General features: G+C 34.8%; 1 protein-coding gene across 1 annotated transcript in view; it reads right to left on the bottom strand.

Annotated features, from left to right (window-relative positions):
- The window catches only part of LOC120221669 (low-density lipoprotein receptor-related protein 1B-like), a 165,958-nt gene that overhangs the window by 106,490 nt on the left and 45,190 nt on the right, over positions 1 to 14,278 (bottom strand). The window contains exon 6 of the mRNA XM_039219187.1: positions 2,928 to 3,108. Coding sequence (XP_039075118.1) covers positions 2,928 to 3,108 — 181 coding nt within the window. The remainder of the gene's footprint in view (positions 1 to 2,927; positions 3,109 to 14,278) is intronic.

The following is a 14,278-nucleotide window of genomic DNA, read 5'->3' as shown; positions in this document are numbered from 1 at the left end:
TAGTCCTTTCAGAGGACAGTGACTAACCTTATGACTGCCTATTCTAAGACCCTGAGACCAAATCTACTTTTTTGGATATCCTACTCATCCTCTAAAGCTCAAGTCTGAATTAAAAACCTCAATGATTTTCTGAAGAACATTATTTCATTCTCTTTTATAATATAGGTAGTGTGTATGTGTGTGTGTGTGTGTGTGTTTACTCCAAGCATACTAGATTTCCTATATGGCAATTAGTGGTATATTTTCATAAAGAATTAAATCAACAAATTCATTAATGATTCTGTAATTGTTTATAAAGCTCTGTATAAAGTAGATCTCTAGAATGAGTAATTTTGTTAATAGGCTATTATGGTAAAGAAAACCTGTAATTCTCTCCTTCTGTGTATAGCTGTAAATGGGTATTATGGCAGAAAAAAGTGTTAATAAATTATGTTTCTTATTTTGTAATGTTCTGCTTAAAGATATGCTGTGCTATTTCAATTTGACTTTTCCAAACTAAAGTCACTTCTTCTTCAAAAAATATATTATGGTCAAGCAATTATTGGGACAATTAAATTCACACAACCCCACTACTACTTCTAATTTCTAATCCATTCTTCACAGGAAAGTCAGATTCAATTTTTTAAAATATACATCTGATTCTCAGTTCCCTATTTTACTTGCACTGAAGAGAAAGTACAAAGCTGTCATCCCGGTGGACAAGGTCCCGCTTCCTTTCCAAGTGCATCTCCATCATTTCTCTCCTTGCTATCATCAGTGCATCTCCACTGTCCTCATTGCCATTCCTCGGACACGCCAGCTTTTACCAAACCTAAGATCTTCAAATGTACCATTTTCTTGATCTGAAATACTCTTTCTCTCACTCTCCATTGCCGAGTCCTTCTCTACAATTAAATCTTGGTTTAAATGATGCCTTCTTATGCCTTTCAGCAAGCCTACTGAAACTGGTTTCTACCTATTAGTCTCCATCATGTCATCCCATTAGTTTTCCTCCTCCATTTTGGTCTGTTGAAATTACATTAGTTGCTCATTTGGCAGTTATTTCGTATTCTATCTACCTACCCCTTACCTTGCAGAGAACAGAAGATGCTTTATAAGGATTAAGGTTATGCCTGTTTTATTAACCACTGTATACCTAGTGCAGAAATCTGAGTGTAGTATGTTGTTGGGGGAAAAATGTGTGTGTGTGTGTGTGTGTGTGTGTGTGTACAAATATATGTGGTTTCAGGTTGGGGCATAATAACAATATTCTATTAGAAAATGTCTGATGGAAGAGGTATAAAAGTCATTCTTTGTAGCAGTAGAGGCAAATATAGGGTCAGTTAGTAGATATTACAGAGATGCAGATATTTCTTTAATAAGTCAATTAGAATTGCCCCCCAATACTATAAAATATGTAGATGCTATAGGTTTCAGATCTAAGTTGGATGGCCATCTATTAGAGAAATACTGGAGAGGATTTCTGAGTAGAAATTGAGAGATGGGACTAGTGGCCTCTATATTTCCTTCTAAATAATATGATTCTATGATCTCCATATTTGTGTCATGTGAGCACCGCAATGGCTCTTTAACCACCACAAAGTATTTCTCTAACAGAATACTGAGAACAAAGATGCTGTTTTAAGATATCTTGCTTCAAGTAGATTTGGAGGATGTGTAATAAATAGTTTCTCTTAAAATTCAGATTGCCTTGATTTAAAGGTCAGATAGATGATTTAGTTTAAAAGTCCAGGAATAGGACAGATAATTATAGAATTCACACATAAAATCACTGAAATTACTTTACAATTATGTCTTATAAAAACACATACAATGAGTTCAGCCACTGTTTAAATGTCAGCTGAGGAGGAAGCACCCTAATTGTGTTTGGAGCTATTCTCAACACAAACAATTCTATGAACTACAATCTGGTGATCTCAGTTTATAAGGAAGCCACATGCTTCCTACTCAATGGAGTACTTTTGTTATGTGTGTAGTAAAATATAAGAAATATTCATTTAGTGATGTGATGTCATTTTGAAACATTAAAATATAAGACATGGGGTGATAAATGTCACATATAACAACTGCACATTTAAAATATGTAATCTATTCACTTAATTCTGACATTCTGGTAGGAATGTTCACAGTTTTTCAGTATTTCTGTGTGCACAGTGTTGTTTGTGTTCAGGTAATAGCTCTGAATACAAATAAAAGGAAATAGATATTCCTGAGAATTGCACAAATTATTCCATCCTGAAACAAGTAGTACATACTTCAAAATGACTTCACTACAGGAAAACTATGGTTATGTCTAAAATTATGCGACTATTAACCTAGACTAGTAAAAACTGGTAAAGTATAGTGGCGATGAGTAAATTCTTGGAGAGATACTGCTTGGGTTTAAATATCTAGTTGGTCACTTAATAATGAAATGATCTTTTGCAAATCAATTACCCATTTCTTCTTTATAAAACAAGGATGAAAATTGCAACTAATTCAAAAGATAATTGTGAGGGTTACAGAAAATGAGTATAGTGAACCTGTCTAATACAATGCCTGGCTCACAGTAAATATACCAAAAAAATAAAAATAAAAATCCTTGCTATGTTCTGAATACATTAAATTTTAATACCCTTTAAAATTAAATTGATTGCTTCTCTCAATTGATTATTTATCTTGGTGTCAGGCAGTCTAAAATGGAGAAGTATGGTCCTTGTCTGAGTTAATCAAGTAGACATATCCTTTATACAAATAACCTGTTTATTTCAGTTAAATACATTTTGACACATTTATTTAGAATATTTTCTACAAGAGAAAATCAGTAAATGACTAACTTTCCCAATCAGGCCGTTCATGTGTGAATTTAAATCTAAGTTGCTACTACTAAGTAAAAAGAAAAAAATAGTAATACTTTTCTCATCTTAGGCTGATCAAATATTACATACCCATTAACAGGATCCACCACAATCCCTCTGGGATGGGACATTTCTCCCTCTAAAATAGTCTTCCGACTCTGAGAAGCTTTTTCCAGCCTGGCCACATTAATGGTCTTCCTATGGCCATCATTTGTCCAGTAAAGGTTATTTCCAATCCAGTCTACAGCAATTCCTTCCACATTATCTAGATCTGTAAAAGCAAAAACGAGAGGGTGACACATTTTACAATAGTGTCCACTACTTATGTTCTGTTTCATAAAATGTTTAATTTAAACATACAGTGGATTCTTATTCTTGGATTCCTTACAGTGTTATTATATTCCATATGATAGTTTTCAATTTTGCTTTGAAGTTCATTGTATGTGAATGGTAGGGCAGGCCCTCTCTCAACATATTTTATTTGAAATAGTGATCTGGAGAAAACCAGAGAAATATAAGTGATGAGAGCACACAAGGGTAAAAATTTTCAGAACACAGAGTGAGAACATAGATACAGACTGTTTAGGGGGGAAAAAAAAACCCTAGTATAATGAACAAGGACCATGTTGAAAAAGTAAGCATATTCAGACTTGCAGTATGCACCCCGAGTTATCAAAATAATAAGAAGGAGGTGCCTGGGGGGGTCAGTCAAATGAGTATCCCACTCTTGATTTTGTTAGGTCAGGATCTCACAGTTTCATGAGATCAAGCCCCACCTCGGGCCCTGTGCTGACAGGAGACTGCTTGGGATTCTCTGCCTCTCTCTCTGCTTCTCCCCTACTCATGTGCACACGCATGCATGCATTCTCTCTCTCTCTCTCTCTCTCTCTCTGTGTCTAAAATGGATAAATTTTGGGAGCACCCGGGTGGCTCAGTTGGTTGAGCTTCTGACTTGGGCTCAGGTCATGATCTCGCAGTTTGTGGGTTGAAGCCCTGCACTGGGCTCTGTGCTGACAGCTCAGAGCCTGGAGCCTGATTCAGATTCTGTCCCCACCTCTCTCTGCCCCTCCCCCACTCGCACTCGGTCTTTCTCTCTCTCTCAAAAACAAACAAATGTTGACATTTTTCAAGTAGATAAACTTTTAAAAGTCATTTATAAGAAATAAAATAATGGGAATGCCCTTTTGCCAAGAGACGAGTAGGTCCAGCAGAAGCACAGCTGTGAAAGCTCAGAACAGGCTTTATTCGTGGAGCTAGAGGAATGGTAAATCTCAAAGAAACACCGAAATCGTTCTCTGTACCATACACTTATAAGGATAGGATAACAGCCTTCTGTAAGAATCAGGCAGTGATAATTCAAAGGAATATTATAAATATATAATCTCATATGATTTTAACTAATTCAAACGCTTTACAGAAAGGGAAATGCCAACACTTTAAAGTGAAAGCTTATTGGGGCGCCTGGGTGGCTGAGTCGGTTGAGCGTCCGACTTTCGCTTAGGTCATGATCTCGCGGTTCGTGGGTTCGAGCCCCGCGTCGGGCTCTGTGCTGACTGCCGGCTCAGAGCCTGGAGCCTGTTTCAGAGTCTGTGTCTCCCTCTCTCTCTGACCCTCCCCTGCTCACGCTGTCTCTCTCTCTCCTAGAAATAAATAAAACATTAAAAAAAATAAAGTGAAAGCTTATTGTCTATTATCACACGAGAGGTGAGAATTAGAATAAAAATCCAAGTCAGTGATCCTCAGTGTAGAGATCTTTAAAACTGTGAGACCTGTAATTCCTGTGGTGAGTCGTGCCCTTGCTTTTTGTCATTTTATGAACCACCTTCCGGACTGTCCACGGCATTCTAAGGGTAGTTCATCTCCTAATGCATGAGAAATTATGGGGACTCTTTTTCTTCTCTTGAAACAGAGGACGCCTTTGTCCCTTTTTCCTCCCTGGTATGAGGGAGAGAACCGAAACTAACTGGACAAAGCAGTACATAGTAGCACACTAGACACAGAACTATGCCTTCACACACTGCTGGCACATCTACATGCCATTCCCTCATTTGCACATGACATAAATATTTACTATTATCATAATTTTTAATCATGACCCTCTGGCCTTGGAGGAAAATAAGATTTTCTTATGTGACCCTTTTTGCTCATCAGCGTATGCCCTGACTGAGGATGACTAATACAATGTGTGATTTGATCTAACTGAAAATCCTATTATAGTGAATCAGATATGTTCTCTCAATTTCACTAAGCTATCTGCTTCATTACCATCCAGTATGAGTCATTTTCACAGGTTAATTGTGTCTGTGCTTAGAAAAAAAAAAAGTTTAATTTTGCCTTTACCGTATTGACACTTAATTTTCCTGAGCACTTTCCTGTTCGGGAATAATGGGAAAATAATAGCTGTTTATTCTTTCCTTTTTATCTATCATAGTTTGTGGTGCATTTTTATCTTGTTAGTTGGTTTTCAAAAATTGTATTACATTTGAAATCTACTCCAGCATGGACATTTCCATCTTCAATAGCCCTCTTATTTTTAGAACTTTTCCTTTTGACATCTAACTTGACACTTTTTATTCATTTTTCATAGGAAGCAGTTGCAGTACTATCTGGCTTGAAATTTTGTTTCTGACACTTGGGTAAGCAACTCAGTCACTCTGATCTTTATTTCTACGCTCAATAAGTGAAGATAATAGCACCTACACCAGAGGGTGATAACAAGGGGTAACCTAGCTACTGCATGTAAAGCACTTAGCATACTGCCTGCAATATTGTAAATTCTCAGTGTATGTTAGTTTCTATTCATTCAGCAGGATAAAAATATTCTTTATATGTCCTGGATCTTTTCCTTATGAGTGTTACTCGATAGAAATGTACATTATGTTTTTCTCTCTTAAAATAATTACTTAGTAATATTTTCGCCAGTGGCCAACTTTAACTAGAAATAGTATATGTAGAGTCAGTTGTGAATATATAGTGAGAGTGAAGTGGAATTGAATTTCAGACTTGAGAGGATCCAGTCCCTAATTGTATTGTTTGCTTTTTCTTTGGAAAATTAAATGCTTGAACAGCATAAAGTAGTGATTAAAATCACAAGTTCTGGAATTACAGGGCTTAGGCTCTGCCACTCATAGTATTTCTAACTTACTTAACCTTGCTACTCTTCAATTTCCTAATCTTTAAAATAGGTGTAATGACAGTGTTTAACTCATAGGATAGTTTTAACACTAAGTGAATTAATATATGTAAAATGCTTAAAGTAATGGTTGGCACATAGTAAATGTTATATACTGTTATTAATATATTACTAATAGCATAATTATCACTATACCCATCCCTTTAGCTAACTCCCTAGTCTATTAAGATAGCAAGGAAACAATTAGCTTAATGTTTTTTAAACATGTTTGTGTGTGTTTTGTTTGTTTTTTCCATGTGGGTGAGAATGTGGCTGAATACAAATTTTAAAATAAAGAAACTCCTAAGACTCTATGTGCAAACTGGAGATCTTTTTAGCCTATCTTTAACAGAATATGTACGAAGGGAATTCTTTTGTAAGATAAAGCCTCAGAGTGAATCCCTTTCTCAACAAATATACATTGATAAAGAAAGTGCTCTGACTCCAGATCATATGGTATCTGCCTTTAATTAACCTAAGACTGGTGGAACACTAAGACCTGGAACATTGGGCTGATGTACATTTTTTATTTCAAGTGTTGGTTGGATCCTGAGATGGACTGTTAAGGACTCTATGACCAAAATCTTTCAACTAGGTGATCAGGACATACGAAGATTGATGTCACGTAATTTCAAACAAACGTAGATGACTACAGAGATATGAATTACCAGCTTGAGGAAACACATGTCTTTTCAAATGTAAGAAAGGTGTTGGGTAAAGTTGGTAAAACTTGCTGGAGTAGATTGCCTTGATTGCCTATTTTTGGATAGAATTCAAATATCCTACATTCTAAAATCAACATTTGCTACTATGTTGTTGTTATTATTATATTATTACATAACTAATATCAAAGATTACATAAGCATTTTTTTAATCTGGCAAAATTGGCCTTAAAAGTTTAACAAAATGCTCACTTTCATTCATCAGTAAGGAAGGACTCTCAACATGCTACTCCTTCAAAAAAGATTCCAGATGATGTTTTCTTATAATTTTTTTATTAACATGAATACATGTTCTATTCTAAGTGAAGAATTGAGACATTTACCCATATACTTCAGATTAAAAATGGAGTTTTTAATATACTCTGCAAATACTTAAGAGTAACATATTGTTTTAGTTCAAATTATTCAGCTTTCTATTATTTTTTCTTTGGAAACTTTGTTCTGGTATTTTAAGAGTAATTTTTAATAATGGGTATAACATATGAGTAGTCTGCTAAAAACACACACCCATATCTTATCAAAAGCTAGACTTTTGACTTAAGTGAAAAATCCTTGAAGATTTCCTGTAGGTGATATCCACCTCTAAGATAATGAGGATGAATAAAGGATAATACAATTTATGTAAATTAAAGAAAATAATTAGGTAGATTTAAAAGAAATAATTAGAAAAGTTATGTAAATTAATTTAACCTAGAATTAGATAAAATAAACAGTTTTAAAAGACTAGAGAAAATCATACTTTTAAAACTAAAACATCATTGCAGGCTTGATTTTTAGATACTTTACACTTATGGAACAGAAGAGGATTCAAGTTTTATATACTTAAAATAAAATTGTTGGGGCGCCTGGGTGGCTCAGTCGGTTAAGCATCCGACTTAAGCTGAGGTCATGATCTCACAGTTTTGTGAGTTCGTGCCTCACATTGGGCTCTGTACTGACAGCTAGCTCAGAGCCTGGAGCCTGTTTCAGATTCTGTATCTCCCTCTCTCTCTGACCCTCCCCTGCTCATGCTGTCTGTCTCTCTCTCTCTCAGAAATAAATAAAATGTTTAAATTCTTTTTCAAAAATAAAAATAAATAAATAAATAAATAAATAAATGAAATTGTTTACTTTTAAAATTGGGCCCATTTTTTTTTTTTAAAGAAGGGCAAAGGATGTGGGCAATGGTGTTAATTTTGTTAAGGTACATACACAGGATCTCCAGAATAATCCATAAATCTCGATGCTTTACAAGAGAATCAGATTAATGTAATAAGGAATTGAGAATTATATACCACAATTGCCATTATAAAAGACAGTGCCTATATTTTCCCAATATAAGCAAGATTTTCTATCCCTAATGTGAGCATTATTTTTTTGGGTTGGAATCAAGTATTACAAGAGTGTTTGTGTGAGTGCAGAGGATGATCAAGTGCCTTAAATAACTGCAGCATGCCATGTAGACCTGCCTAGGGCTGAAGATGCCTCACCTTGCCTCAGTCAGCACTTGGAAAATTCTCCTGCCTCCCATTCATGTAGTTCAATTAATCAACATCCTCTTTGTGTATTTCAATGTGGCCTGAGGCATCACAACTTATATGTTCTGACATGAGTGAATGAAGTTGATTTAATTAATAGCATGGCAGTAAATTTTGCCTGCTGAATTCCCTATCTCCTGAAGATGCAGGAATCTTTGGCCCGATTGAGGTTCTCTTTACCATCTGTCCCCCATGGCCAGCTGAGGTTGATGTTCTTATCCTCATTTTCATTCCAGGTCCTTCCTTAGGTCAGTTTATGGGTCAGAAAGGATAAATTCACAAGCTACTCTCAATCAGAACAAAATACTTTGCTGTTGTATTCAAAGAGATATATAAAGTACATATAGGGCCTTATTTTAAGGTGAAAAGAATATATTAAAACATAGCAGTTTCCTTTTTCATTATCAAAAGCATATTGTCGGTTTCAACTTGGGAGGAAAGTGACACACTGCCTGTCTATGACATTCAGATATTTCACCTTAGATGCAGTGATGAGCATAGAGAGGAGTAAAGAAAGCACCACAGTATGCATCACAGTTACTAATAAATGATAATCTATCTAAATTATAATCAAATGTTAGATTTTTAAGAATTGTTAAGAACTAAGTTTTTCCCCTTAACTTTTAAGCCTACAACTTAGCCCAGTACTGTTTCATGGATGATACTAGAAGACATAAGACTTGTAAGTCAAAGAAAGGGACTTTATCACTCCTGGCATACCAAGTACCATGGTCATTAGCAGACTGATATATTTCTTTTACTACGAAGTCCCATGGGAATGAATGGGTTGGGCCCACATAGATGTGTTCACAAACAGTGAGTTGTATTACAGGAAAATAATTCTGCAGTGAGGAAACCCAAGTCATTTATAAAGCACAATAAACAGGGCTGCCCTTTATACTGTACGGGTAAACTAACTCTCCTTCCAAAGCTCTTTTCTATACAAATGTCCTTGAAAGTTTATTTCTAAATAAAAACAGTAATTGCCTCACTCTCAGACGTGCAGAAATGTAAGTGATTCATGGAGAATGATCTCCCAAGGAAAGTCACAGAAGTCATAAATTGGTAGTCTTTAATAAATGTAGACAGATGAGCAAACAAGTTAGCATGAAAATGACTGCCAATAATAATCATTTTGGAGTTCTGGGCTATTATTGCCCTTATGGGAATTATTTATTGATTTATACTACCACATCTAAAGTATTTTGTTCAGCCAGCCATGTGTGATGATTAATTCTATGAGTCAATTAGACTAGGGCAAGATATACAGATATCTGGTTAAACATAAGTCTGGATATTGCTGTGAAGGAAATTTTTTAGGTGATTAACATTTTAATCCATACACTTCCAGTAAAGCAGATTACCCTTCATATTTGTGAGTTGGTCTCATCCAATCAGATGGCTTTAAGAAAAAATAAAAGAATGAAGTCCCCTGAGGAAGAGGAAATTAAGTTTATCAATTATCATCAGACTTCCCTGGGTCTACAACCTGTCTGACCATCTTGCAGATTTTTGACTTGCCGTCTACCACATTCATGCAAGCCAGTTATTTAAATTATATTTCTCTCTATGTACACATCCTATTGGTTCCTTTTCTCTGAAGAACCTTAATATACAATCACCGTGCCAGTAATCTGGAAATGATTTTGCTGAATTCTATGCAGAAGACAGACACTGTTCACATTCATTCCTTTCAGATGAAACTGGAAAGTTTCACACGCTATTGGAGGGCAGAGATGCTTTCATTTTAAGAATCCCCCTACAGATCAGCAATGGGTATATAGCTCATTTTTATATACACTGCACTAAAATTTTAAAATAATATCAGAGTTGTGTTCTAAATATTTTAAATATTTTTATTTTTTGTAAATTATGATGTTTTGACATTTTTAAAAGAATCTTTTCAGCTAAGAGACTGCCTCTTCTAGGGATAGCCAATTCTTAGAGACAGCAAAGGTCCAAGCCAGGAATATATTTTTGATATGAAAACTAACCAACCCATTTGGAAGAACTGATATTGTTAAAATGTTCATACTTCCCAAAGCAATCTACAGATTCAATGCAATTCTTATCAGAATACCAACAGCATTTTTCACTTAACAGAACGAATAAAACTAAACTTGTATAGAATCACCAAAGACCCCCAAATAGCCAAAGCCATCCTGAGATAGTGAAACTTGGAGGTATCACATTCCTGTTACAAAGTTGTACAAAATATTGTACTAGCACAAAAACAGACACATAAATAAATGGAACAGAATAAAAAGCTCAAAAATAAACCCACATTTATATGATTTATCTATATAAAAGGAGGCAAGAATATATAATGGGGGAAAAAGTCTTTTCAATAAATATTGTAGGAAATACTGGACATTGGACATTGCTACATGCAAAAGAATTAAACTGGACCACTTTCTTATATAATACATAAAAACAAATTCAAATTGGATTAATGACCTAAATATGAGGCATGAAACCATAAAACTCCTAGAGTAAGACAAAATCAGTAATTTCTTTGAGACCAGCTTTAGCAATATTTTTCTAGATATGTCTCCTTATGCAGAAGAATCAAATACAAAACTAAACCATTGGGCTAGCCTAAAATAAAAAGGTTTTACACAGCAAAGAAAACCATCAACAAAAGAAAATGACAATTTACTGAGTGGGATAATATATTCATAAATGACATATCTGATAAGGGGTTCACATTCAAAACATAAAAGAACTTTTACAACTCAACACCAAAAAAAATATCCCCAAATAATCTGATTAAAACATGGGCAGAGGACCTGAATAGGCATTTTTCCAAAGAAGATATACATAGTAGATACAGCTAACAGACACATGAAAAGATGCCTAATATCACTAAGCATCAGGGAAATACAAATCAAAACCACAATGAATTATCACTTTACACATGTCAGAATAGCTAGAATCAAAAAGACGAGAAAGAACAAGTGTTGGGAGGATGTGATGAAAAAGGAACCCTCTTACACTGTTGGTGGGAATGCAAACTGTTGCAGTCACTGTGAAAAACAGTATGGAGGTCGTTCAAAAAAATAAAAAATAGAAATACCATATTAGTCAGCAGTTCTATTACTCAGTATTTATCCAAAGAAGACAAAACACATTCAAAAAGTTATATGCACCCCTATGTTTATTGCAACATTATTTGCAATAGAAAACATATGGACTCAACTCAAGTGTACATTAATTGATGAATGGTGAAAAAGATGAGATACACACACATACACATTACAGAGGAATATTACTCAGTCATAAAATGGAATGAGATATTGCCATTGCAACAACATGAATCGACCCAGTGGGTATTATGCTAAGTGATAAATTGGAGAAAAACATGTACCATATGATGTCGCTTACATGGGTAGTCTAAAAATTAAAAAAAGAATAATAATAAAAAGAAAATGAAGAAAGGAGGAAACAAAAGCAGAAACAGACCCATTAATACGGAGAACAAACTGATGTTTGCCACAGGGGAGGTGGGTAGCAGATGGGCAAAATGGGTGAAAGAGAGTGGGAGATACAGACTTGCAGTTATTGAATGAATAAATTACAGGGATGAAAGATACAAAATAGGGAATATGATCAATAATAGTGTTGTTTGATGACAGATGACAGTTGGTAGCTATACTTATGGTGAACATAGCACAATATATAGAATTCCCCAATCACTATGCTGTACCCCTAAAATTAGTGTAACATTGTACATTAATTATACTTCAGGGAAAACCAAATGAAACAAGCAAACAAAAAACTTAACTAGTCCAAAGCAATAACTCCTCTATCTGGTCCACAGCCCAGGAGGCAATATTCCTCTGCCTTAAAATCATCCCAGGACCAGGTACCAGGCAACTATCACCACTATCATTTAAAATCCAATGGAAATATTCACACAAGCCAGTTCTAAAGTGTTTATCTTACCTGCTTTGCTTTTCCCACAGAAATACCAATAAAGGATGTTAGCTAATGCTTTCCCTTCATTCCTATTTTTGACCTCTTCACCACCCTGCTGTCTTTCCTATGTGGCTGTGTATGTTGTGTTGTGCCTTCTGTCTCTCAGGCCTGTGAATATAATCAACTTTGTTCTCCTGATTCTCCTCTGTCTCCTGTTGTGGCTGCACCTGACGAACCATCTCATGAAAGAATACAAAATATGTATCCTCATTGTGAATGAGGAAAGAGAAAGTAATTTCCATTAATGCCCTTTTACTACCCAATTCTGCCTATTTACCAAGACAGAACAGAGCAAAAATTGCTTTAACTTCAGAACACAAAATAATATAGCTATTTTTGAATATTCCTTTTAGTCCCATGAAGTAAGTTATAATTTATCAAAATAAAACACTTTGGAACTCATTGCATTAATACTCTTTTCCTCAGTTTCTTTCATAGTAGATGAAAAGACAAGTCTATTAGAAGTTGCCTAAACAAGTTAATTTCACAGAAAGTGATTTTTTATTATCCATATTTTCTAATATGTTTCATAGTTTTGCATTTGGTCATTTAAACATTCAAACAGTTGTGCCACTTTAACTGATATTTTTCACTGAACTTTTAAAAGACACAAGGTAACACACACTTTGCTTAGGGTTTAGGGGAAGATACCCACCATTAAATTCCAAGATGAGCTTAAAAGCTAGAGGTTGTAAATCTTCATTATATTTATAGTTACCATGACAAAAAACAGACATGAGACAAGCTCCTGGAACTTACCTTATTATCCTAAATTACACAAAAGTATACTTATGTCAGACCCGTATTAATACCCAGAGGGAAAACAAGATGGGCAAAATACATGATTGAGTAATCGGTAAAAGAGAAAAAGGAGGTTAAATTTTATCTTGCAGAAACCCTTCTATAAATATCTTAACAAAAGACACATAGTAACAACACTCACTGGTCCACTGGCAGCTTTCCAAAACTGAAGCAGTGAGTCAGGTAAAAATGTAAGAATAAAATTAGGCAGGAACCTATGTATAAAGTCAGTATTTAAGAGATTAAAGGGAGCTAAAAAATCATAGAGTCCAATGTCTACATTCTATAAATAATGAAACAAAGCACAAGAGTAGACTGATTCACAAGGACCCCATTCAGGGTCCCAATTCAGTTGGTAGTCATTGCATCGACTTCATGTTCAAGTTTGATCCCCAGAATTGTCAAAGGAAAAAATTCATAAATCAAAGCAAGAGTTAAAGACAGTTAATATCAGCAAGGATTCCTGAGGAGAAAAACAAAAACAAACAAAAAAAAACAACCCTGGGACATGAAGAAGGGAATGAGGACAAATTAAACTCACTGAGGCAAAGGATGGTTTACGAACTTTCCAGTTAAAGTCATTATTCACAATAAGCTATAGCTTTATTTTCTTAGCAAATTATATTTGATGGCTGACAATGTAGATATTCAACAAATTTATATATTAAGGGAAGTCAAATATTAAAATAAAAGGAAATTGAGGCCCTGTTATGGGATATAAGAGAGTGAGAAGATGTAAGTGCTATATACAATATACATTGCAGAAAATTGTTAGAATTGGGGGAAGGTCTTTAATTAATGGCGTTGTATCAGAATTAATTTTCTGATTTTGGTAAGTTTGGTATTGTTATGTAAGAGATTAGATTTAGGGGAAAGTATGGGGAACATATGAAAACAGCACTATTTTGCAATTTTTCTAGCAAACTAAATGAGAGCATTCCATTAATTGCTTTTTAAAGTAGTTTTATAATGTAATAAAATACATGAATGAATTGCTTTAGAAATGCCTCAGTGCTGCTATCCAGTAGATGTCAAAGGCTAGATGTAGCATAATGTGTAGAACAAAAAGGGAGATAGTTAAAAATGATATTATGCTGTGTTGTGTAATAACTTGGATGCAGTAAGTTAAATGAATCCTTACAATTCTGCAACAAAATCATAAAGGAAATTTTTTCAGAAACTTTATATACAGGGGCGCCTGGGTGGCTTAGTGGGTTAAGCGTCCGACTTTGGCTTAGGTCATGATCCCGC

This window comes from Hyaena hyaena, unplaced genomic scaffold (genome assembly GCF_003009895.1).
Source record: "Hyaena hyaena isolate Hyena2069 unplaced genomic scaffold, ASM300989v1 scaffold_800, whole genome shotgun sequence".
Lineage (NCBI taxonomy): Eukaryota > Metazoa > Chordata > Mammalia > Carnivora > Hyaenidae > Hyaena > Hyaena hyaena.
Note: the sequence above shows the minus strand (reverse complement) of the source record. Positions and strands in the feature narration are given on the sequence as shown.